The 27,383-nt window shown below is 37.2% G+C and overlaps 1 protein-coding gene across 1 annotated transcript in view; it reads left to right on the top strand.

Annotated features, from left to right (window-relative positions):
- The first annotated feature begins 757 nt into the window (after nucleotides 1-757).
- Nucleotides 758-27,383, top strand: part of LOC114023975 (protocadherin-11 X-linked-like) — a 169,976-nt gene continuing 143,350 nt past the window's right edge. The window contains exon 1 of the mRNA XM_027836762.1: nucleotides 758-1,307. Coding sequence (XP_027692563.1) covers nucleotides 768-1,307 — 540 coding nt within the window. The 5' untranslated portion in view covers nucleotides 758-767. The remainder of the gene's footprint in view (nucleotides 1,308-27,383) is intronic.

The following is a 27,383-nucleotide window of genomic DNA, read 5'->3' as shown; positions in this document are numbered from 1 at the left end:
CATTGCAGTGTCTTTTCTCAGGATAGATACTAATAATTCTATGGCACTTTTCACAACTCTAGGTACTGCTATAATATCCTTGGACAAAATTCAGAAATTGCCTTAGGGTATTTATACTTAAATGACTTATTTCTGATGAGATCATGTCTTCCTGTCACCAATAACTAGACATTTTAAGAAAAATAGCAACACTCAAGTGAAATACTTAGATCACTAATATAGGACTGGTACATTAATAGCCAAAACATATGGCTGAAATGATTGAACATTGTTGATTATTAGCCATATGTATCTCCTATGCTTTTTCTTCTTCATATGCCTCTTGCCCAAAGATCCTGAAATATGTATGCAGAATCTTAAGAATATCTGGTTTTGTATACATTTCCATAGGAATTTATAATGAAAAGGCTCCCCTGAACTTCTATTGACATCTTTAACCCTAACGTAAAAACCTAACATCAGATTGAGAACAAATTTAATCTTTTAACATTTCTCATTGTTAAATGTGAGAATGTAGGTAAAGCCTTTGGTACCCAGTAGTTAGTCATCACTGTCATAATGTTTCTACAGACAGGTGGCATTACATTAATGTGAGTTGAAACAATCTTCAATTCACTTGGATTCAGAACTATTTCCTTTCTTCAACTTTATGTTTTCCGCATTCAGTTAGCCTGTGAACTTAATGATGTTTTACTACTCTTATCTTCTTTCTCTCTTTGTCAGTTATTTTTCGGTTTTTTCTGAGGAGCATAATATCCATTGCCGAGATGGGTATTTTTTCTGGAACTTACAAGTTCATTCTCCTGCTGGCTTGTGCCGTAGTTCAGTGTGCCGCAATGGAAAAGAATTACACCATACTAGAAGAACTACCTGAAAATGTCCTGATAGGTGATCTGGTGAAGGATCTCAACTTGACATTCTCACCAGAGAAGACACTCTCGACTCCCTTGCAGTTTAAGTTAGTGTACAAGAGTGGGGATCTGGCATTAGTGAGGGTAGAGGAGGCAACTGGTGAGATCTATACCACCGGTGTACGCATAGATCGTGAAAAATTATGCTCTGGTGTCTTTGCTGAGACTCACTGTGTTTATGAAGTTGAAGTAGTTGTTTTGCCAGATGAAATCTTTAAATTGGTCAAGATCCGCTTTCTGATCGAAGACATCAATGATAATGCCCCACTCTTTCCTGCGACGGTCATCAACGTTTCAATTCCTGAGAACACTGCTATCAATTCCCGATTTCCGGTACCTTCAGCTGTTGATCTTGATGTTGGCATTAATGGAATTCAACAGTACCATCTGCTTAACGTGAGTTTTAAAGTATTTGTTCTGTAAAACTTCTTGCTTTGTTAGAATAGTGGAAGCTCATGTCAAGATTTTGTAGGGCTTAACTTGATTGATTAAACTAAATTGGGTTTGGTTGAGAAAACTTATCAAAAAATTTAGCAACCACATAGGGTTTGATGAAACTTAATTTTGCATATATACATATATTCCTGTGTAAATTGGCATTTGTGTTCATGTTAGTCAATTAATGAAGGCTAAACACAGTGCCTAGTAGTACCACCCAAAAGGCAAAGGCCAACACAATTTTATGCCTTTTGTTTAGTTGTGGTTTCTCTATGTATGTATATGTAGCATATATGTCCCTTGGTAGAATTGAATTAAATACATAAAATCACTCTTTCAAGAATATATTTAAAGGCCTTTATGAAAAGTTTACACACAGTTAGCTAGCTTGTCATTTGAAAATCCTATAGCTGACTTTTAAGAGCGATCATTATGATAATTGTATTTTAGAAAGTGTTACTCAGAGGAAGTTTATCGAACATTCAAATCAATCAGAAATTTTGAGTATGGGGCCATAAATTTAGGGCTTCGGAAGCTTAGGGGACATCTAGTGCAGCCCATTCATTTTATGTTTGAGAGAACCGAGTCTCAGAGCAATGAAATAACCTGCCCAAGGCTATGCACATAGAAAGAGTCAGAGTGGTCATTTGAACCTGGGTCTTCTCATTCCAAATCTAGAGCTCCTTCTACTGCCTTGAAGATATGTTATTGATAGGGAAATAATAGGGAAGTAGGTTCCTTGTATTAGTGGGCTGCTACTCAAATGTTCATGAAACATAGACTTATTATCTTTCCTTCTAACCCCTACCTCCACCTGAGCACTAACATCCTCCAGTCATCCCGGTCTACCACCTCAGTGTCATTCTGGACACCTCACTTTCACTTAACCCACATATCCAATCTGTGACCAAACCTTCTCATTTCTACCATTACAACATGATATCCAATCTGTGACCAAACCTTCTCATTTCTACCATTACAACATGTCCTCTTCTCTCCACTCCAATAGCCACAACCCTAATTAAGGCCTTCAGCACCTCTTCAGGACTACTGCAATAGACTTCTAGCTGGTCTCCTTGTTTCAAATCTCTATCCTTTCTGACACTTTTTCCACTCAGCAGCAAAGGTGATTTTTCTAAAGTGGAGATCTAGTCAATTCACCCCTCCACTCAATGACTTACTTGTAGTTTCTAGAATACTGTGTTCTGTGGAGACTGTGCCAGTAGAACCCAAATTTTGGTAGGTCTCACCAAGTTGGAAAATCTTTCATTGCTAGCTTGGTGACAGGTTGCACATGTGTCATCTGCCTATCTCCCTTCTCTTTGCCTTTGCAGTGGCTAGCCACCATTCCTAAAATGCTTTGCTTCTCTTGCCTCGCTCTCCTTCCTCATCCTTTCTTTGGTTTCCTTCAAAGCACAGCTCAACTACTACCTTCTGCAGGAGGCTAGCCTTTCCTCTTTCCCCAGCTAGTAATGTCTTCCTCTTTCAGATTTCTATATTTAGATCAATTTTAAACATCAAAAGTGGAAGTTTTCTGTTCTAGAATGTTTTTTTAATGTCGTTGGGAGAATTGGAAATTTCAATAAGTTAAACTAAAATTGAGAGCAGGTCAAATATAACATGACTGGCCCTTCAGGCCTCTTCTTCCTGAAAAAAAAAATTGTATTCTTTGTTGTGTCTAGAGCTCAGTGCCCTAGTGAATAAGGAATTTTGTCAGCTTTCCCCCAGGGCAACTCTTCCACAAAATCTCCAGGTTGGCTTGAAGATTCACTGATTCTGATTCATGCCAACAATTTAATGGGAATAAAATACTGGCCTAATTTTAGCTTTGTTAAAAAATGTCTTGTCATTTGGCTGACTTTGAAAGAATGTCAGCAGATGACAAAGGGACAGGTTGCCCTGCCATCTTTAAGGTAGCCTTAGAAGTAGAATTGCTCTGAAATTTGTTCTGCTTTTGGGTTGTGTGGTGTACCTAGTGTAAAGGTGTACCTGTATGGCCCTGTGGACATACACAATGAGTCTTCACTGCTCATTAAAAATAATGAGAATGTGACACAAAGCCTGGCTTTGGGCATGCAGAGGCACATGGCATGGCAGGTGTTAATTGAGTGTACTTTTGACTTGCAAAAGGGTACTGCCATGAAAGTGATGCATTAGGGAAAGTGGGAGAGAGAAGAAATAGCTTAGGATTCATCTGTGATCTTTCTAAACTTTTACAAGTTGAAAGTAGACCTTCTATAGTCATTTCTTTTAAGGGATCACCAATCACTCCTGCAAAAAAAAATAGAGCAAAATGAAATCAATATTACCTTGCTTTATTTTTTGAGAATAGGTAGGGATAGCAGAATAGTACTTGCTAATCAAGGATTAGAAGAGAATGTGGAAGCTTAAAAAATATTTGATGGGAGGCAAAGGAGTAGAAAGAGTTGGTATACTAAAGAAATTCTAGGGGAAAAAAGTATATCTGTTAATAAACATAGTGCTAAAGTCCTACTCTGCTACCTAATTATGATGTGAGGGTGGCCCTGTGTCTGTGGAGACTGTGCCAGTAGAACCCAAATTTTGGTAGGTCTCACCAAATTGGAAAAGATTTCATTGCTAGCCTGGTGACAGATTGAACATGTGTCATCTGAGGACCACTGCAGGTTAGTTTGGAGAGATCCCTTATCAGATTGACTGCAGGAGGATTACTTTTTCAGCCATAGAAGCTCTTGAAGATGGTCTACCACTTCACAGAGCAGTTGGGTTGTGAGTTGGTGGAAGGAATACCTGTATTGATGGAATCACAGATTTTTGAGTCTACAAATAAGTAAGAAATTCATTATAATTTTATTTATTAAGGAAACTCCATGTTGGTATATTAAGAAATCCAATCACAAATAACCCTACTTGATATTGCTCTGTACAGACTTTAATATTCATCTGTGACATCTTATATCCTCCCATTATTATGTAAGCACCTTGAGGGAGGAGAACTCCATTTTTGTCTTGATGGCCCCAGCATCCATTAGATAGATAGTTAATATTTGTTCTCCTGGTTCTGCTCACCTCACTCTGTAGTATAGTACTAATGTCTCTCCTCTCTCATAGCTCCCAAACTGGTATTTCTAAAGCCCGGATTCAAATATGTCCCTCTGCCTCTTACTAAACTCCAGTGACTCCTCATGACTTCTAAAATCAAATACAAACTCTTGTTTGGCATTTTAACTCCCTTCACAATGTGGATTCTGGTTTAATTTCCAGCCTTATTGTAGTGGAATATTTACTGCCCTTCACATACTTTTTAGTCCAGCTAAACCGGCCTTGTTGTTCCTCCCACAACACTCCATCTCTTGTCTCCAAGCTTCTCTAAAGGCTGTCTTTCACACTTGGAAAACACTCCGTTTTCCATCTGTGTCAGAATTACTAGTTTTCCTTCATGGCTCAGTCCAAGTACCACCTCTTGCCTGATGCCTTTCCTGTTCTCCTCAGTTGCTAGTGTACCCTCCCCCTCCAATGAAATGACCTTGTATTTCTTTTATGTATACTCATGTGCATATATTTTCTTTCCCAAAAGACTGTGGTATTCTCAAGGATGAGGATTGTTTTTATTTTTCTTGGTTTCCTCAGTTCCTAGCACAGTAACTTGGCACATACTAGGTATCTGATAAGTGTTTGTTAATTGGTGGATAGTTGAATCACGGGATTTTATTCCATTCTGAGATGGAATGTCTGAATTATGTCTGAATTAACCAAATTAAACTAGAAAAACATTTTTAGAAGGTCAATAAAGAAAAGATGAGGTAGCTAATTTCTTTCTAGATCTCTAAGTGTAGATCAGCTGTTGTAATCACTTTGGAGGGAGGGGCCTGTTAGACGAAAAAGCAAAGCAAATTGAAAAGTCACATATGCCTTCACCCACCCTAGCCAATGGTGAACTTCACCTTTTCGGCAAATCAGGTCAACCCCTACAGGGAACGGTTCCCGTCAGTCAAGAGAGGTGTCTTGTCAGCCTCCTCTTGTTCCTTGGATTCAGTCAGCTGTGTGCTCCCCCCACGAGTTTATCCTAACCTTGATGTCTTCATGCTAAGGAAAGTGGTGCTGTGACAGGAATTCCCTAGAATCATTATCGTAGATTTAGCCTTTAATTTGGTGTAACTGTGTGAGGGCTTCATAGCATTATTCTCCTTCTTTGTGGTATTTAAAGAACAAGATAAATTGTTCAAGTCATTGAATACTCTAGACTCTTAGAGAGATGCTGGCCTGGAGCAGCAAGTGACAGTGTCTCTTTCACTTTTATTTTATTAATTTGATTGCTTGTTATGTATGAAGCTTCCTTTCATATTATATGTCTTCCTGACAGGGCAGCCAACACTTTCACAAATAGAAATGTCCCTCAAGCACCCAACCTAACTCAGGGCATATATACCACAGGGACCTCCTCTCCATGGCAGGATCTGGAGGGAAATTTATTTGTCTGATACTGTTACATATGTCTTCATTTTCTGCTTTAGATTTCCATCACTGTTCCCATATATCAGCGGCTAAATTCACACACTAACCCAGTGGCAGAGTGTACTGATGGGTTCCCTTGAGACAGACATGAAACTGTTCCTATGGCTGACAGTGCCTGCTGAAGAGTGGCATGCTATGCACACTTTTCTCAGGAGAGTTTCCCATGATTCACCCCTCCCTTTCCCCATGTAATGCCTTAGGAACCAGAGTGCTTTCTGAGTCATCTTGGCCTGGTCTCTAATCTCTGTTTTTAATCGAATGAGACATGGTGAGAGTGGGGAGGGGGGAGTGTTGTCTGCACACGGAATGAAAACTGCAGCTATTCCTGAAACAAAGGTTGGAGTTGGAGTTATGAGGATCACCTTATGGGTGATGAAGCTAGATTTGTAATGAAATCTGAGGTTATAAACTCCAAGTTATGAAATAATCATCTAACAGAGCAAACAATTTTGATTCAAATCGACTGGGTTGTGGAATTCAATAACTGTAGTAGAAAGATAGAGACAAAGGCAATATGATGCTTTCTAAGCCAAAGGAAGGAAGTTTTCTTTATCTTTGACTGAAGGAACTCTAAGCCCGCTTTTCAGCACTTCCTAGTATATCTCTTTGATTAGCAAATAGGCTGCAGTGTGTTCATATAGCCAGTGACAAATTTGATATATGACGTGGCATAGAAGAGCTCTTTAAAGAAATGTATGGTTGGAAAAGGAGTTAGAACAAAAAAGAACAACAGATGCCCAGTTCTTTCATTCCATTGTTTCCTCATCTTTAAGATGTGAGGATTGGACGAGATGGCAGCCTTTGAGGTCCTTTCAGGCTCTCAAAGGTAAGATACCTTAAAGGAATTTCAGCACGTTACTTGCCCATTTAACTAGGGAAATTTAAAAGAGGACATGGACAGGAGTCACACAGAATAACACGTGTATGCACTGTAATCTGTATTGGTGGAGGAGGTTCCCCCATTGAGGAGATCACAGATGCATCAAAACATTTAAGGACATCGGTTTCCAAATTATAATTCCAATAAAATCAATACAGAATTATGTCTGAATTAACTGGACAGTCAAGAGGCAGAGAGACTACTTAGAAGACTTTCATAATTGTCCAGGCGAGAGGCAATAAAGGCCTGAAAAAGGGTGAGTTAGAGAAAGGGAAGAGAAGGGGATAGACGCAACCAGTAAACAATTAGCACCATTAACTTTGTGAAAAATATGAATTTGTGGGCCAGCTCGGTGATGCAGTGGATAGAGCTCCAGTCTTGGGGTCAGGAGGACCTGAGCTCAAATCTGGCCTCAGACACTTGGCACTTACTAGCTGTGTGACCATGGGCATGTCACTTAACCCTGATTGCCTCACTAAAAAGGAAAAAAATAAAAATAAAAAATATGACTTTGCCTTTAAAAGACTCATGACAGTTTTAATGTATTGATCTCATTTTCCCCCATGTACAAAATGAGGGGATTGCAGTAGATGAACTCTCGATTCCATACTTGTTTTCGTTGGGTGGTGGTGTGGTTGTCTGAAGGAAAATGGAGCTTTGAGTGGCTGTTATGCTCTCCAACCAGATTTAGGAGCTGTAATTCCTCATAACATTTCCTCATATTTTGGACAGATTAGCTTTTTCCTTAGCTGTGTTGGGATCACAAGAGAGTACAATGGAATGATATACTAGGGGCTTTTTTTAGTAGTGAAAGTAAAAGCTTGGAGTATCAAAGTCCGCCTTCTGTAGTGAAAATAAGTGTGAACAGAAAACTCATTCCTCTTTTGAAAGGACCTTTATTAATGCTGTCAGGTCTCATTAAAATTAGACCTTAATACTAATAGGATTAAGTAGTTTTTTTTTTGACTACCTTACTTTTTTGTTATTAAAGAATCCCAGTTAATATTAGTAAGCCACTAATGTCCTCAGGTATAATCACCCCATTAACAATCCCTCAAGAAGTACGTGACAGAAGGTGTAGATAACTGTTCTCAGAGGTATCAATTCAAAGTCTGGTGGAAGTAGCGTGTTATGGAGTTGCTAAATGCTTGAATGTATTCACATCACATCAGTTAGCTCATTGATACAAAGTAACAGCAAAAGGTATTTTTGAGTTTTAAGGGAATGTCATTAAGTTGAGATTTATTGATCTTTACTATCTCAATATTCACATGAAACAATTTGATGCTTAATTTTTTTCATGAAATCGTGGTGTCTGAATACAATCTGAGGGACAAAAGATGTTAAAGCCAAATCTCAAATTATTTTGCCTAGAGCTCAACCTTAGAAATATGCACCTTTTTTTTCTATTAAAGAACATTACTGGCCAACAGATTTTTATTCTTTCAGGCTGTGTCTACAAAGTACAAAATGAAGTGCAGAGTTGGCAATTATCTCCTGATATTGATCAATGTAGACAGTCAAACCAGATAACCCAAGCCTCAAAGTGAACATTAAGTGAATTTGTTTGGCATGAATTATCCTATTCAGCTGTCTACACTGATCATGTTACCTCGATAACAGCCTCCTGGGCTATGTAGGGGCCCCCTTAATAGGCTGAAGCATAGTATTTGTATCAGACCTTTTTCATAAAAGAAAATCAGGCCAATTACGTTGACAGCAGTCTCTGATTTTGTTTGGCTGATGGTATAATTTTTTTTTACTAAGATAAATGGGTATGAACTATTCATCTTAGAAATATTTTTGACAAAACTATACAATGTTCATGAAAAATAGATCTTATTTTAAAGTTAGATACAAAAGAAATTAATAATCATTTGCCTTCATATTTATCAGTGTACAGTCCTCTTCATAAAATCAATCTCCAAAGTGTGAATAATTAAATAATGCAATAGCATAATAGATCAAATAAATTGCTTTGGCCACATATCAAGTTTTAATAGATCTTTATTGAAGTACCTTTTAGCTTCTCTAAGCAGGTAGAAGTTGGAGGAGGAGGGGTGCTATTGAAGTCAATCTCATTTAAGAACTTTGTACTAGGATTTTCGTTACAGTGCTTGAAATTATTTTTTTTTTCCTCGGTAGTTTGCCTTATGGGAACAATTACTTCTTTACCAAAGCCTCTAATTATTGCAAACAAGACATATGTTTGTAATCTTTACAAATTTCAGTGCATGAGTTCACCCACCCAGTCCTGCCAAATGTCTATTAGTTGACAGGTAAAAAGCATTCAACTCAAAAAGAAGTGGGCAGGCATTAGCAAGTTGAATAATAAGGGGAAAGCTTTGGAGAATTTTTTATTTGATGCGTATGAAACTTCGAAAGGGAAAAGCTAAGTCTATTTGTAAGCACTTCTTATCAACCTATTAGCTTTCCCTAAAACCCAGTGCACTCTGGCTTTCATTGATTGGCCAAAAAAGGTCCCAGCCCAAGCCCACTTGATCAATGTTTGAGCCCTGATGGCTCAGAGTGAATGCAAAGAGCAATTGTTTCTATTTTGGCCAGAAACCTTTAAGGTCTTCCCCTCCCAGAGTAGTTTGATTTGATTTTTTTTGACTGGGTAAAAGAGGTCATCCTTTGCCTCATTTCTTACCTAGCTTTAATCACTGGATGGGCCTTGCCTCAGTCAAACTGAGACCTGGGAAAGACCTTAGCCATCTCCAGTCATCATGATCTATATCTTGCCACTGGACCCAGATGGCTCAGGAAGAGAAAGTGAGGCTTACTGGGTCCCAAGTACTGTGTTAAGAACTGAGACTATAAATAAAAAAAGTAAAGACAGACCCTGCCTACAAGGATAGATAGATAGATAGATAGATAGATAGATAGATAGATAGATAGATAGATATAGATCTATAAATATATAAGTATATATAGATAGATATAGATCTATAAATATATAAGTATATATAGATAGATACACATATATATTTTTAAACTAGTAACTTTTGGATGATTATAGCGATTTCATTCTTCTCCTTAATGCTTTGATTTGCTGTTGTAATCTTTTTGACCAGTTTATTTCCCACATAATAAAGTAAATTATATTTCTCTACCCGAAAATCAGGGATATTTTTAGAAGTAATAAAATTAGAAAAAATATCTAAAATGTTGAGCTCCTTGGAGAGGCTTTAGAAACATTAAGTTTTTATTTTAAAAACAAATTTAGACCATTTACCTTTTTTTTCTAAAAACTAATGATCTCAAAAAGGCTTATTTTTACTTTTTTTTTTACCATCCCAATCATCTTTCATAAAATATGTACAGGGGCTTCCTAACCATATAGAATATCTATCAAGTTATTCAGGAGAAAAATTATGACAGCATTACTTTTCTTTCTCAATCAATGCCACCAGCTCCCCATTTGTTTTTGGATTCAGTTCAATTTTTAAAAAATCTTTCATTGACCTGTTTTAGCTTATCTCTTGAATCATACGTCTCTTTCTCTTCATTTATTTTTGCCTACTGTTACCATTAATTTATGAAAGCTTTCTGCCTTAGAGATTCTACCATTTGGTATTGCCTCGCTAAATTCATGTCTCTTAAAATTGTCTCCCTTTTCATTTCCCTACCCTTTTATTTTTATTTGAAAAACAATTGTCTGTTGAGATTTCTTAAGAATAATACCATTAAACCAAAGTAAAAACTATATGGAATAAGAATTGGCATATTATTTTAAAATATATCCCGAAGTCTAAGTCTGAAAATTGCTAGAGTCAACCTTTGAAGGAGCCAAGCAGCTCAATTAGAAAGGCAGATTGCTTAGAAGCACCCACTTAAAATAGGTTTTTGTCTGGACAAAAGATGCTTGAATAAGTGAGTTGATTCCCCAAGGACTTTGTCTAGTGCAGAGGAAGAAGCAAAAATCTGGCTCTCAAAAAAAAAAAAAAAGAAAAGAAAAGAAAAGAAAAGAAAAAAGCCAGGCCAGATTTGCATAATGCAATTCATGAAGTAACTTGTTAACCTTAGAATAAAAAAAAATAAAATTCTCTCTAAACTAGCAAGCTATTCCAAAACTTAAAAAAAATGTAATGAATTACAGAAGAAATGAAGATATCTGCTTGTCTTCATATATATGAGGTACCTAGAAAGAAGTGATGGGTTGTGATCTCTCATTCATCGGGAATTCTCCATGCTGACAATTACAGATTCTTCAAATATTTGTAAATAAATATGCATAGACACATTCAATTTTGCCACACTGTTCCTTGATTATTTGTTCGTCTTCTGTGGCCATTAAACTCCCTTAAAGTTTTTGTGACTGCCCAGTGTGATACTAGGGTCATTATTGATGCTTCCTTTTACTGGTAACACCTCTGGTGTGTCTTGTGATACAGTGAGTTAAGGAGAGTTTTTCATAGATAACTGTGGGAAAGCACAGAATTAAGTGATTATCAATTGCTGTTTCATGAATAACTGTCTTGGCTTCTCCTGTTGCAGTTATCAGTAGTTCCTTAAATGGGCAGCTTCTCATTGTGGAATTTCCTTGGGCCAAACTTATTGTGAACTCATCACTAACTGGCCATCTTGCTTAGCCCAGATGGTTTTCCACAGGGAATTACATGGGAGTTGGCCTGCAGAGTTCAGCTCTGATTTGTAAGTCTGCAAAGGAATAATGAATAGGATTATCTGGGTGTGTTTATTTTTAAATATGTCTGCCTGTTTTGTTTTGTTTTTTGCCATCTCTTTCCCTAGCTAACTTTGAAAATCCTGTTCTGTTTTCCATTTGCTTTGGGTAAATCTCTATACTAGGAGCTGAGCAAACCAATTCAGATGACGTAGAAGTCATGAGCAGCTTTTAGAATTAACTGGAAAAAAAAAAGAATTACCTGGAGCACACGCTTCTGGGTTTATTGTCAGAACTCATTGTAGTTTCATTATTTTATCTTCCTTATGGGCAGTGCCTGCCTTTGTATCCCAGTGCAAGTACAGTACTTAGCACATAATAAACACCTAAGAGTCTCACTTGGACTATTTCAGTACTTTTCTTGACTCTTGATTCTCACTCTCCACACATGTCTAATCACCTGTCAAATAGTATCTTTTCAAGCTCCACAGTCTCCTTTCTCTTCACTCCCATGGACGCCATGCTAGGTCAGGCCCTCGTCGCCTCTTTCTTGAACTATTTCACTGGCCTCCTACTTAGTCTCCCTACCTAATTACTGTTTGGAGCAATCTCTCAACTCCATGAGAACTCAAAGTTTTTACATAGTATTTTCTTTTTTCAATTCCTAAAGGATGAGGGGGAAAATGAGGTTTCAATTCAAAAAATACTATTAATAACCCAGATCTGTGGATTTTTTTCTCATATGTACTAAGTAGAATAATTTTTATAATGTTTAAAATGTATAAAAATCCAATTTAATGACATGATCTAGTCCACTTCTTCTTCTCCTCCCCCCTCCCATTTTCATCTCTTGATTCTCTCCTCCAATTAGCAATGGCTTCTGTTGTGATTGAATTAAGACTCTACCCCAGAGCTTTATTTGAAAGTGCCGAGTTGAACTCCAAAGGTATCTTGAGATCGGATTTCTCTTATTCTATGACTGAGTGGCCTGTTCATTAAACTATTTAGATTGCCTTTAATTCTGCAATTATATTCAAAAACTGTAGATCGATTTCACCACCTCCAAATCCAAGCCATTGTGTAGTAAACCTTGGCGCTGTTTAGGTGGTACCTCACTGGTACAAATGAAAATTAATTTCTTGCTGCCATGGCTGAGCATACAAGTAAGCTAAGTCCAAAGCTTTGCCCACTAGCAGCGTTGACCCTTGTACATTTTCTGGAATTTAGTGCAGTATACTGATGATTGTTGGTGTTTTTAGTGTAATTAATATGAGGCAGATGAGTTCTACAATGATATGTTTAGTTACAGACATTTTATTGCCCTAGAATGGAAATGGATATTTTTGGAAACTAAAGCTAGGTTCTTTCTTGCTAGGTTGATTCTAATACATGAATATGATTTGTTTATACCCAATTATATTCCTAAGTATCTTAGCTGATACAGTCATGTGTGCTGGCCACTAGATCAAAAAACAAAGTAGAAAGGTGTTTTCAGTATTATTATGTGTCTAGATAGTATAGTGTTTGACTGTGTCCTTGAAGATTTTAATCCTCTTGGTGTGGGTATACTCAGGTGGTGCTTTGCTGAATCTCCAGGTTATTAAAGTAGAATTGTGGTGGTAAGAGGTTCTGAAATGCAAAGGTATGCAAGGTTGTACTGAAAACTTACCCAAACAAATGACTACGATGCATACTTCAGTAAGCATTTATTAAGCACCTAATGTGTGCCAGGTACTCGGCTAGGTGCTGGGAATACAAAGACAAACATTCAACATTCCCTGCCCTCAAAAATTCTACGGCAAAAGACATATTTGTTAATAAACATACACAGAAAATATGTAAAATAAATGCAAAGTGATTTTGAAAGGTAGGGCACTAGGAGCTGGGGGGAATCAGGAAAGGCTTCATGTAGAAAGTAGTACCTGATGATAATGGGTTCAGATTTGGACAATTGACTTGGGGATGTCAATGGCACCATCCAGTTCAAAATTTCCAATAGTTGGTGATGTGAGACTGGAGTTCGGGAGAGAGTAGGGCTCCATATATAGATCTACCAGTCATGTGTAGAGAAATTATGATTAAATTCACGGTAGCTGATATGATTACCAAGGAAGCAAATATAATGAGAGAAGAGAAGAAAGCGTAGGACAGAACTTTGAGGTACACACATAGTTAGTAGGTGTGAAATGGATAATGATCCAAAAAAAGGAGACTGAGAAAGAGTGTTCAGAAAGGTAGGAAGAAAATCGGAAGAGAGCATTTTCATGAAAAACCAGAGGGAACAGAGGGATAGAGTATCTAGGAAGAGAGAGTTAAGACCAGTACCAAATGCAGAAGAGAGGTCAAGAAAAAAGAAGGCTGAGGAAAGGCCGTCAGATTAGTCGGTTAAGGGATCATTAGTAACTCTGGAGAGGGCAGCTTCAGTAGAGTGATGAGGTTGGAAGCCACATTGCATGGGGTTAAGAAATTAAGAAAAGAGCTGAAGTAGAGGTCATGCATATAGACTGCTTTTTCAAGAAATTTGGCTGTGAAAGGAATGGTACACACACACACACATATAGGGTGGTAGCTTGAGGGAATGGTAGGGCTTAGTGCAGTTTTTTTTCAGGATTGGAGAGATTTGAATCTGGTTGTGGCAGCAAGGAATTAACCAGTGGAAAGGGAAAGATTTAATATCAGCATGGGAAGGGACAATTGTGGGAACAATTTGCTAGAGAAGTCAGGAAGGAATAGATCAAGGGTACATATAGAGAAGGGTGACCTTGGTGAAGAAAAGGGTCACCTCTTTATCAGATTTTTGAATAAAGGAAGAGAATTGGGTGAATCCCTGGGTTGGGTTAGAGATATTCAGAACACTTCAAAGGTGCATAGCATGGAAAAGATGAAATTTCGTGAAGTATTTAATAATCAGTACCATTGCTCTGATACAATGGAGGAAAAACTCAGTATTATTGTCCCTTTATGATTTTTTCTTTATGAAAACTTGTAAGTGGCCTATTTGCTATGCATCATAAGTAAATAACCCAGTTCAATGGTTTCTGAATATTCAACATGAAAAATTGAAATCTGGCCATGACATTTTTGTTAGTGTAAGTTAAAACCACATCTACATGTGTGACTGGCCAATAGTGCCAGCTTGGTTCTGTCTGTCCTGAGATCACTACTAGTCATTCTGGACAAATTAGTTACTTAGACTTTGGAATAAGCAAAGTGGCATATAAACAATTGATACCAGCATCTGAAAACATTAGTGGGGCTATTTGTATTCCTACAAGAAATGCTTTAAAATACTACTTGTATTCCCAGGTCAAACTTTATGAATTCTTTAGTTTCGTTGTCTTTTGGAAACTATTTTAGCCTGAAATTCAGCGTTTAAGACATTTTCATAGAAACAACAAGAAGGAAGCCCACAAGATATTTGAAACAGAATTCTTTGTCATTACTTGTCACCTTTTACATTCCTTTTTTAAATGCCATTGAATCGTAATTACTGGTTCCATTAATATGCTCTATATTGTTGTTTTACTTTCTGATGGTGTGCCCAAGTAAAATTATAATCTTTTTTTCCTCTCTTTTTGCTTTTGCATTTTTGCTTTTATCTAAAAATATCTTCTTTTTTTTTTTGAAATTGCCTTTCTTTTAATGTCATGGGATGCTCTTTCAAACTCTAGAGTATGAATTTTGTACCACCTCTTCCTTCTTCAGCCATTACCTTGCCCTAAGTAATCTTTTCCTTTAATGGTTATTTGCATAGGAAATGTCCATTGTTGGATTCTCTTATGTTCTTATAGGAGCTTCACTCCATATTAGTCTGCTCCCTTTTCAATGTTAATTGTTAAGCTCTCCATCTGGATGTTTCCCTTACATTTCAGGGAAATTTATAAAATCAGATTTCTTCTGAACTTAAGACTTTCTAAATTATTGTTGTAAGTGATGGCACTTTATTGGGATTAGAATAGAATCACTAGGTATAACAGTGGTATTAGTATGCAGTACCTCTCAGGCACCGATAGACTTATCTAACTAACCTACATTACATTCAAAGAACCATCTTAATGGATTGTGTGGGATTTTATTGACCTAGACATTCTCTGGGTATAGAAGCATTCATTCTTTTAGTTTATCAGTGTCCCATTCAGTTCAGGATGTCAGAGGCTTTATTGACTGATGGACCAAGACAATTGGTTAATTCTCCACCTGCCTCCTCAAACAACAACAACAGCATCATCATCATCATCTTCATCACTTCCACCACCATTATCATCATCATTGTTAAACAATGACAACAAAACCCCTGCCATCGCCACCACCCTAAGCTCAGTTACTGTAGGACCTGGCACTGATGGTACTGCTATTAGAAATCTAAATATACTTGTGACTTTGTATAAAGTATTTTACCATTTTCTTGACTTTAGAAAAAAGAAAGTAAAGGCCTTTTGAAGTTGTATGAGGGGTGGCATATGACTCTATCTGCATATGCGTTTTTATCCCCGCTATCCCTAAAGTATAATTAGATAGATTTGGGTTAGTCGTTGTGATTAAAGGGGAACCTTCTAAAAATTAGAATTATAAAATGATTTCCCCTTTCATGGAGAGGTTTCTTTTCATAGTGAAGAGACACATTCATAATAAAATCATGTTTTTCTCCAGTAAAGGATGGTAGTACATCTGTTATACCTATTATCCATTAATATAACAATATAATATTATCAGGTTATAGATTTCAGTAAAATTAATTAGCTCTTAATTGTGTGCAAGCACCTACTTTAAAAAAAATTTCTGGTTTTGCTTGATGGTTCTGTGTGTTTATAAAAAAGGCACCTTATGGGGCTTCAGGACCTGCTGGAGTCCCTACCCATGAACCAAAAGAGATAAAAGTCAAGGACAGTGAATTCTGGAATGAATGCTCTTATGATAACCAGAATTGTGACACAACTGAAGATATAGAATTCCCTGAGGACTGCCTTAAAGATCTGAGATACCATCCAGAAGACTTCGATGTGTCATCTGTACCTGACACCTGCTAGGGATGAATGGCTCTTTCTCGATGAAGATTAAAGCCAGAGCACATAGGTCAGGCCCCTTTAATGACAAGAAATACTGACTAAGAGGGTGAAACCACCTGCATAGGTCTGGAATTTCCAAGATAAAAGGATCTTTAGGGTTGTTCAGTGAAACATCTGCAGCAGGGAGCTAGTTCTCTTTGGTATTGGATTTCCTTTGACTGAGGCTCTCTCTTGCCCAGTAGGCCAATCCTATGCCTTTTAGCCTGTCTTTCTGCTTCTAATTATCTTGAACTTTGTGCTCTGCCCTAAATCTATCTAACCACAATGAACTTTTGCAGCCAGCTACCTACCCTGACCTTAACTATGGACTTTTTCCCCTCCTCTGCAACTAAACCTTGTGTTCCTTCATGTTAAGTAATTGAAGACTATTACCTTTGTGGACTAGCTCTAGGCCGCAAACATTCTTAGTCATGTACTTTCATGGAGGAAATGCTTAGCTGGCTTGCCCAAGACTTTCAGTGGAACACCAGACTTGCTACCTTTTCATGTGCAGACAAATGTATGTGCCACTTTCATATCACTGAAGCCTGAGGACTTTGCCATAATATTGATTCAGGACTTGCTCTAACACAAAAGTTATATTTGCTGATGGGTCACCCTTTAACTTAATGACCCCAACCCAGTGTTAGATGTTCTTAGGGCTTTCATCCATGATTTATGACTGGCTCCTGAAGACCCATAATGCAAAGAAGTTACCAGTTGCTGATGGTATAATAGTAATTATGCCAGAGGATAGCCATTGAGATATTTTGAGAACTGGATCTTAATAAGCTATCCTGGATGGATCAACTTCAGGAAAGGTTTTCTAAAGCCATCCTGAAGGAACTCTTTTAAGTAGAAATTACTGAGATCATGCCTATCCTGCTCAGCCAGTCTAATATTTGATTGATCAATGACTTAGCTACAAGAAGATGGAAAAGCAAGATGTTCTGCCTTTTCTAAGCTCATGGACCTTAAGTCTTGGTTTCCGTCATGATGGAACCCAATCAGGAATTAATGTGATATGTTTGGGACCTGTCTGATTCTAAAGGAAACAGGCCAGATCCCTGGATCTGGACATCCCTAGACATATAATCTATGCCAGAATTTGAGAAACAGGTCCTTTGGGATTTCATGAGCAAAAGAAGATTACATACAACCTATCTCTCAGTCTCAGATTCATTCAATCAATTTCTAGGGACCAGTTTGTGCTGCCATTATGTACGTTGTTTTCTTGGTTCTGCTTACATCACTTTCTATTATTTTTTATGTCTTTCCATACCTCTCCATGTTGAAAGAATACATTGGTTCTTCCAGTGCATTAATATCCCCCTACCTTCATCTTCCACAATTTCTTTAGTCATTCTGTAATCTGTGGACATCTACTTTGTTTCTAGTTCTTTGTTACCACAAAAAGTTCTTTTATAAATATTTTGGTGTCTATGGAGCCTTTCTTTTTGTCTTTGATTTCATTGGGGTCAAAGATAAAAATGCCTAGAAATGGAATCTCTGGGTTGAAGGATGTGCTGTCCCTGGTTTTTACAGCTTTGTAGAACATGTCAAGGCTTCTGTTTTGTTGCCATGACCTGCAGAAACTCAGGGTCATCTCTTTGCCATGATGAGTCATAGGAGGACATGGACAGAGAAAGGGTGTGAGTGAGTGTAGACACACACACACACACACACACACACACACATTTTAATATACAGTCATCTTCAAGTAAAATGTTATATATCTTGAGCTTTTCCTATATAGTAAAGCATTCATAGACTATGCAGGTGCCAAAAATGAGAGAGCATAGACAGTGAATACACTAATATGCATATTAGTATGCAATGATTGGTTGGACATTTCTTCTGGGTAGCTGTTAAGGTTAATTAGTGCCTAAGACTGTAATAAGGAAAATAATAAGAAAGACTCAAGATGCTCTCAGTTTAACAACCTAACAGCTCCCTTGTTTCAGTTCTTTGACCTGTAGTCAGTGATTTCTTGTAGAGTTTTCTTTGAGAAAACCGTAAGAAAATAAATTCTTTATGAGAAATCTTATTCTTTTTTTTAATATTGTACCTGTATACAGGCTAAATTTTCCTCCTGTACAAAATAGAACTGGATCTTGCTAAAAGTAAGGAAACAGTATTAAGTGGTCATCATTTATTTATATTCAAGAAAGCAAATTCCAACATGAAGACTGAGGAAAGACCATGGGAAAAGGCATCATGCTAAAATTTGATTGCCTTTACATCATTAAAAATATGTGTTAAGCACGTGCTTGTGGGTAGCACTATTCTAGGTGCTATGCAAAACAAGTAGATAATAATAATAATAATAGCAATTTTATATTTATTTAAAGTTTGAAAAGTGCTTAAATGTGTTATCTCATCTAAAATTAGGCATAATCTCTCATTTCCAGGTATTTCTTTATAGTGAGTTTTTTTAATCCCATTGAAAGCTATTATTATGCTACCAAATTAAGCTTATAAACTCATGTGATTTAGAAAAATTCAGGTCCCTTGCAATAAGGCAATGAAAGTTTGTTGAATACACTCATACTTCCTTATTTTTGCACAAGGGTTCTTAACCTGAGGTCTTTGAGTTTGGGTGTTTTTTTTTTTGCAGGGCAATTGGGGTTAAGTGACTTGTCCAGGGTCACATAGCTAGGGTGCAGTGTCTGAGGAGGGATCTGAACTCAGGTCCTCCTGACTCCAGGGCCGGTGCTCTATCCACTGTCCCGCCTAACTGCCCCAGAGTTTGGGTTTTTAAAAAATATTTTGATAATTATGTTTCAGTATAATTGGTTTCCTTTATAATCTCATATATTTTCTTTGATGTATTTAAGGAGTCTTAGAAAAGGTCCATAGCCTTTACCAGATGGCAGCCAAAGTGAAGATCATGTTAGAAAAAAGGTTAAGAATCCTCAGTTGAGTGGATATGTGATTTGTTTCATAAAGGCATCCCCTGCATCCATGAAAATTATTCCTCATCCATACGGCATTCTCTGCAACCCTTGCCCGTGTTCTCACATTTCACATTAACATTTCATAGCTTCTCGTGCTTTTGATTTTTTACTCCTCCTTGTGCTAGTCAACCCACCTCCTTTACCTCAATGATGGTCCTTAATCAATCCTCATCCCTATTTGCCTTCACCAGGCTGTGGCAAAACAACCATGATTTCTGATATTTTCTGAATAGTATTCCACGGAGATAGATAGCAATATTATCCCATTTTCAAACTTGAAAATATTGACATAAACAGAGAAATTGGTATGAAGAGTCCACAACAGGAAAAATGCAAGGACTAGGACCCAGGCCAGCTTACTGGAAGTTTGTTTTTTTGTTTTTGTTTTTTTTTTTTACTTTAATGATGCTCTTTATTCTAGAGATAATATGCACAATTTAAAGGATGACATTATAGTGAAGAATTTCTGTCTCTTTTTAAAATTTTAATTTTAACATCACTTGTAGCCATCCTATATATAATACAGAGCAATAAAAGAGAGGGGAAAAGATAGTTTAGCAAACTTAACCAACACATTAAACTGAGTCTCCCAGTCTGCAATGTTCCATACCTGTGGTTCCCTAACTCTGCAAAGAAGAGAGGGAGGTACATTTCCTCATCTAGTTTCTGGAGCCAAGCTTGGTCATTATACTTACTGGTCAAAGGATCAATCAGTAAGCATTTATTAAACTCAGACTTTGTGTGAGGCGCTGTGCTCAGTGTTGGGGATAAACATGCAAAGAATGAAGCAATCACTTTCCTCAAGTAGCTGGAATTGTAATGGAAAGACAAGTACCTATGAATTATGTACCAAATAAATATAAATGGAATAAATGCAAATAAATACAAGGTAGTTTGGGAGAGAGGGTCTGAGCAGTTGGGGGCTGGGGGAATTCGGAAAGTGATCTAGAAGGTGGTGCCTGAGATGCACCTTGAAGGAATAAGGGAATTCTGTGAGGCAGACGTGAGGAGAGGTAGAATGAGAGTACGGAGAAGGGAAATGGGAAATGGGAAATGGAAGATGAAGTGTTATGTGTGACAAACTCAGAGAAGGGCAGTTTGGCCTGGATTGCCTGAGTGTGATTCTCATTGTAGAAGAAGCATAATGTCCCGTAAGGGTGAAAAGATGGTCTATGGCCAGCTGGGGTACAAGGGGCTTTAAAAAGTAAACAGAGAAATTTATATTTAATCTTAGTACAGTAGGGACCCCCTGGAATTTATAAGTGTGGTAGATAAAGCACTAACCTTGGAGTCAGAAGAAACTGGATTTGAATCTCACTCCTGATATTTACCAGTTGGATGGGCCTGGGAAAGTCACCCTAACCCCTCTGGACCTAAGTTTCTTCATCTCTAAAAGGAAAAAGGTTGGCCTTAATGAATATTAAGCACCTTTTGAGCCAGGAGCAGGCTGGTAAATATCAACCTGAAAAACAATGTAGGCATGATGTACTTTTAATATATATTATTAATATTTTTACCTTCACTTTATTATGCCTAAACCATGAACAAAACCATAAATCAAGCCCTGATTTGTAGTGTTTGACAATTTCTGAAGTATAAATGCTCACTATAAAAATTTAGCAGTAAGTTCTTATGAGCCAGTTCGAGCTGGCCCCAGCTCAAACCTACTTCTAGCTCTAAATTCATGATCCCATAATCCTATGAGGAGGGAAGTGGCATGGCCAGATCTACACTTAAGGAAAACCACTTTGGCAGCTGTGTGGGGAATACGGCCCCGAGGAGCTATTGCAATAATGTAAGGCAAATAATGAGGAGGGCTTAAACTCAAGTGGTAACTCTGAGTAGAAAGAAGGAGCCAGAGATGAGAAGTGTTGTAAAAATAAAAATGGCATGATTTGGCAATTAATTGGGCAAGTGGGATGATGGCCAGTGAAGACTTGAAGATCAGTGGTGTCTAAGTCAAATAGAAAGGGATCCCTGCCAGCCATCATATTGACTTAGAAAACCACAAATGAACATTTTCTATATTTTGTTGTATTTTATTTATTATGATAAACATTTGCCAATTACATTTTAATGTGGTTACCATTGCACTCTGGCATGCTGGCAGCAAATTTGACACCTCTTTTCAAGATGACTTTAATGTTGTCAACTTAAGGGATGGGAAGAACAGGGACAGAAATAAGGAAATTTTGAAGAAGCTTGGGTTTTGGAGGAAAGATAATGAGTTCTGTTTTGCATAGGTTTAATTTAAGACATCTGTGGGACACCCAGATTGAAAAGTCCAACAGACAATGATATGAGATTGAAGCTCAGGATAGACTGGGGCTGGATATGTGATAATTAGACCCATGGGTACTAATGAGATGACCAAGAGAGAGAAGAGAAGAGGACCCAGGACACAGCCTTGGGGAACACTCCTAATTGGGGGGCATATTATGGATGGTGAGTCAGCAAAGGAGGCAGGGAAAAAGCAATCAGATATGTAGGAAGAGGATCAGGAAAGAGTGGTGTCACAAAATCTCAGGGAGTAGAGTGTGTCCAAGAGGGAGAAGGTAGTCAACAATATCAAATACAGTAGGCAGATAAAGTATGATAAGGACCGAGAAAAGGCCATCAGATTTGGCAATTAAGAGATCATTGGTACCTCTGGAGAGAACAATTTCTTTTGAATGATGGAGTTGGAAGCCATATCACCAAATTCACTTACAGATTTTTACAGTATGTTGCTATCCCCCTTGCTGGACTTTAATGAGGTGTCTATAGTAATATGATGCATATTTAGTGTAATGAAGTTGTATTTGCTAGAGCTCTCCCTATATTTCCATTGAGAATAAGTTTTCCCCTTTTATTTCTGCTGCAGCCTTCTAAAGTAGTCATATTCTTGAGGTAGAGGAAAATATTTTATCATCTGGATACTTTTTTCTTCCATTTCTTAGGCCCAGATGTATATCAGTCAGGAGTAATAGACAAAACAGAAAATGAAAAAAATTGGGCTGGTTCTTGATAAATCAAGCAGTGGAAAAGCAGAAAAATAAATTTTTAGTCTTTCCCCAGCATTCTCTGAACACAGTAAACAGCCTTTATTTAATCAGTTTTAGAATCCAATCTCTCTGGAACTATTTTTAGTACTTACTGGCACTATATGCTTCTTCTGGGCAACAGTACTAGATTTATAGCTCTGAAAGTACCGTGTTATTTAGTACCTCCTGATCGGCACCGAAGTGCTATCTTGCACATGCATATGTCAAAAATGTTAAGGTTTAGAAGGTGGCTCAGCTGTTCCTTCCCCAGAACAATATACAAAAAAAGATAGCTTTTTATTTGATGAAGCATGTCTTTTTCTTTTTTCTCAAAATCTGAAATATTTCTCTTGGGGGTTCAATACTCAAAACAAACTTTCCCTTCTTTGATTCTCCAAATCCCTACAAAGAACAAAGGTCTCAGAAGGCTTTACCAGATCTTACCTATTTCAGTAGTTTTTGCCCCAGGCTTACCACTCCAAGGCTCATTTGTGAATCGGGACAGAAATATCACTCACAAATGAAATAAAAAAAGAAACCTCTTGCATTATAAGAAATTATTTCACATTCCATAGTTTTCCTGACCCTTTGCTGGAAATGAGATCCATGCATTTCAATTGTCAGAATTCATAAGCACCGCCATTAGTTAGTAGAATCTATGTGGAAGATGAAGTTCTTGTGGTCTCAGGGAAGATGTTCTTACTGATCTTTATTTTTCTTTTTAAGCACCTGAGCAAAGGGTGTAGGTGCCTTTTTTTTTTTTTTAGCAAATGAGTTGTCCACATATAAAAATTAGTATTTGTCAGCATTTCTCCAGAAAATATTTACATTAGGTTGTAAAATTTTTCAAGGGATGAACATTTTATTTTTATCACATATCTAACTGAAAAGTAGTTATTTGACAAAAAATAAGTTTAAAATGATCATTTTGACAGTTGTATTAGAAAAAACAAGAATTATGGAATGACCTCGTGCCTATATCAATTTGATATTAAAACAAACAAAAACGAACCACAACAAAACCCCTCTCTTTGTCCTTTCATGTAAAACAAAAACAAAAACAAAATCAAAACCTTAATATTAAATGGGTCAAATTCCATTTTACACCTATATGAATTAATCTGTTTGGTGATAGCAGGTTACTTAAAAGTCATACCACTGTGTCCTCTACTCACATTTATGGATGAATTAAGCTTAGGTAAGATACTGAATGGTTTGAAACCAGTAGTAAACTGGGTACTTCATATTGGAGGTATAGTACCCATGAGCATTTTGGCCACTATAGCCAGGACACTGGCTTGATCACTCCATCTACCGCTATATGTTCTAATAAGGATTTGCAGATTGTATTTCTCATTGGATCTTAAAGGATGGATCTTAGTAAACCTCATTCCTTTTCTCTCTCTTCCTCAATGCCTATCCAGACAAGGGGGTGAATTATAAGAAAACTCTAGCAGTCCACTTCTCTGGCTATCCTAATGTTGACCACTTGATGGAATCATGAGTTCAATTGCCTTCAATCTATAACTAAGAGCTTCAGTTAGAAAGGAGGATCAGCCTTGGGCAGCCATTCAATTTGTGATATTCAACTCTCTTGGATCCTCACCACAATTTCGATATGTATACAACTGTACCAAGACCTCTGTCCAAATTTTTCTCTTCCATAACTTTCAGTTTTGCTGATAGATGACCTTTATTCTAATCTCTTGGACAGTTTAAATAGTAAAGTAACAAGTTGCTTAGAAATCTGTGTTTGTATTGCTGCAGCTTTGCTATCTACTCATACCCAATTTCATGTCCCTTTTTATTAAAGGAAAAAGTTTAAAAAAAAAGACTTGTCTCAGGGTACAAAAGATCAATAGGAGAACTTTCCATTAGTTGGTATATCTATTTAAGATTCATCATTCTCTGGAGCAAAGAAGAAATTGCCTGAGTCTGGCAATGATAATTAATTCATCTCTTGTACATCAATGTTTAAAAATCCTATTTTTCAAGCACAAGTCCCTTTACGTGATATGAGTAAGAGATAGTAAGCATATAGTTCATGGATTTACAAACAAATTATGTATTTTTTCAGATGTAAAGGAAAGCAAAGGCAGAAGGCCCATTTCAAGATTTATCTAAAAACTGTGACTAACACAGTTCTTCTACAAATATATAATAACTATGAAAAATATTAATGATAGCTTAACCTCATTGAGCTGTGGTTTTCTTGTCTATAGAACGAGGGTGGGGTTGGATTAGATCATCCCCAAAACCTTTTCTAGTGCAAACATTCTTTGATTTTTATTAGAGTAAATGTGTTTTTGGAGAGTATGGTCTGAACTTCAGCTATATATGAGTTGTTCTGTTTAAGAGCATTTAGTCTCTGGGTTGCTTCGATTTGCTTTTTTTTTAATTTGCTTCCTGAGCATAATGAAGTCGTGTTTGCTGTAGTGTTCCCCATATTTCCATTGAGAAGAGTTTTACTTTTTGCTTATCCTCTCTGTTCCTTAGGAGAACGTATTCTATCCTCTCTGTTTCTTTTGGAAAATCTTGTTTTCTCACTAAGGGGAAATGAGGCAAGCAGCTTTGTGGCAGACAACATCTTAACTGCTGGTTAGGGGGTGTTGTGAAATAGTTTATGCTTATCTTTGCTCCTTCATATCTCTTTCTCTTGCTTTAGTGCCCTCATTCAGCACTGGGCCATGCTCCATACTCTGGGCCTGCCCTTGCTTTGCTCACTCCCTTCCCCTACCCCATAAAAACTCACTTGTTCCGTGTCTGGTTCCTTTGGTCCTAAGCTTATAGGGCAAGCTCGTAATCTGCGAGGCTATTTCAAGATTAAGTATTCCTTAATAGCCAGTAAAGGTTTAATGTATCAGCCACCTTCCCTTTTCATTTTAATAACCTAAATGAGTGAATGAGTTGGAAATTTCAGACATCATGGCAGTGGGGGAATTTTTTTTTGGGACAAGGAGTCTAGCTAGTAGGTCGATGTCCAGCTAGCTCTAAAAATCCAGGCCCAGGGATTTCAATTGTATTCCTTGAAAAGTCAAGGTGTAAATATATCTTTCATAGTAGTTACACGTTTTTGGATGATGACAGCAGTCCCGTATGTGAAGTTAGCCATCCTTTGGAAGACCATAGAATTTTGATATGGCTGTATATTAAGTGGTTGTAGTTGACACTAGTTTAAAAGGGGTTATCTGCTTGGAAAGAATGCACATGAGTATAGTTGCTTATTAGTATTTTCATTTAATTTTGTAAAATTAACTAAAATTGGATTTTAGTTCACTTTTAAATAGTTTGGGATTTGCTGTAAGAGCATGGTGACTTTTTCCATTAGTGGACATATGTTGACAGTACAAAAATGAAGAAAACGCCAGTTTTGCACTAAATGACAATTTGTCCACATGTCGTAGTGATGCCATATGGCTTAGCAGCTTGAGCACCGGATTTAACATCTGGAAGATCTAGTTTCATCGCCTGTCTCTGGTACTTACTAGCTGGCTGTCCATGGGCAAGGCATTCCACTAAACCTCAATGTCCTCATCTGTAAAACTGTGCTAGTGACACCTCTAGGTTGTACTTGATGAGGTGGTTGCAAGTCTTCAATGAAATATGTACTTACAGCTTAAAAAATCCCCAAGACTAAGATGGAGACAGGTTGAGATCTGTGCCGATGGAGGAAGTTTGCACTTAAACCATAGGCTCTTGATACATTGACATATATGCCATATGTTCTCTTCCTATTGCTCTCTTTTCCAGTGTAGGAATAAAAACAATTCACATTCATATAATACTTGAAGGCCTGAAAAACCTTTTGTATATATTATTTCATTTAATTCTCATAACTACCCCATGAAGTAGGTGCTATTATTAACTCCACTTTTGGAATGAGAAAGTTAGGGTGGGGCTTGGAGGCACACAAGATAAAGATCAGTAGGACATGTGATCAAGGACCACAATTCTTTGGACTATACATATTCATATGCATAATTACATCCTTTTGCATATACTATAGCTTGTTTTTTTAAGATCTTCAATTTCATTCTCAATGCTTAAATATAACATATTTCAGGTTGTCTGTGCCAATCACAGACAAGAAAATAGCATGTTTGTATGCTTTCACAAAGAAAGCTGCATGCAGCCATTCTTATTTTTATGATACAGTAAACTCCACAGTACATGTGGTGTGATGGCAAACTTGGAATCGGTTTCTCTTCGTTACAGTAGTGAAATTCATGGTCTAACAATTCTAAACATGCTTATGTATTTTTTTTTCATTAGACAAATTTATTCCCCACACAATGTTGAACATCTTTGGAACATGAAATATCAAAAATTTCAAGCATAGAGATAAACTCTAAACTTTTTACCAACTGGGGCTTTGGGGTCCAGGGTGAGTTACAGAGTTGAAAGGGTTAAATCTTGCAGGTCACAGTCCTTGGTTGGGTGGCAAAGTAGCTGGGGAGAAGATGGCAGGGGAGAAGGTACATTTCCTGCCTGACAGTTTACAATCTGATTGATTAGTATAGATAATTGGTTTCAAAATTTTAATTTCGGCCTAGAACTTTCTATCTAGGTAAGTGGTTTGTCTCTTAACCCAAACTTAACTGTCCATAATTATCAGGTCAGTGATATCTTACTAAAAGTTGACACAAGGTGGTCTCAGGATAAGGATAACCCTATAAGAACTAGGACTGCCAACCACTTTATGAATCTTTTTTGAGAGTATATATTGAGTAGTTCTCTAATAGTGTACTTTCAATATATGTAGATTTTGTACACTTAAAAGATGTTAACTTTGTATTTACCTGACAATTCAAAACTACTTTAAAATGCATATTTAGAAGAAATTTAGCAACACAAAATATGAATAAATAAAATGAAATACAGTACCTCAGAAGACTCTAAAGAAAAGGCATGTGTTCTATGATTTTGTGAGAGATTTTTTGAAACAGACATGGTTTCTGGTTCTCATCCTGCCACTAACTAGCAAGTCACCTAATCTTTCCTTATGTGT

This window comes from Vombatus ursinus, unplaced genomic scaffold, assembly GCF_900497805.2.
Source record: "Vombatus ursinus unplaced genomic scaffold, bare-nosed wombat genome assembly UNPS02004457.1, whole genome shotgun sequence".
Classification (NCBI taxonomy): domain Eukaryota; kingdom Metazoa; phylum Chordata; class Mammalia; order Diprotodontia; family Vombatidae; genus Vombatus; species Vombatus ursinus.
This window is presented reverse-complemented; position numbering and strand designations above follow the sequence as displayed.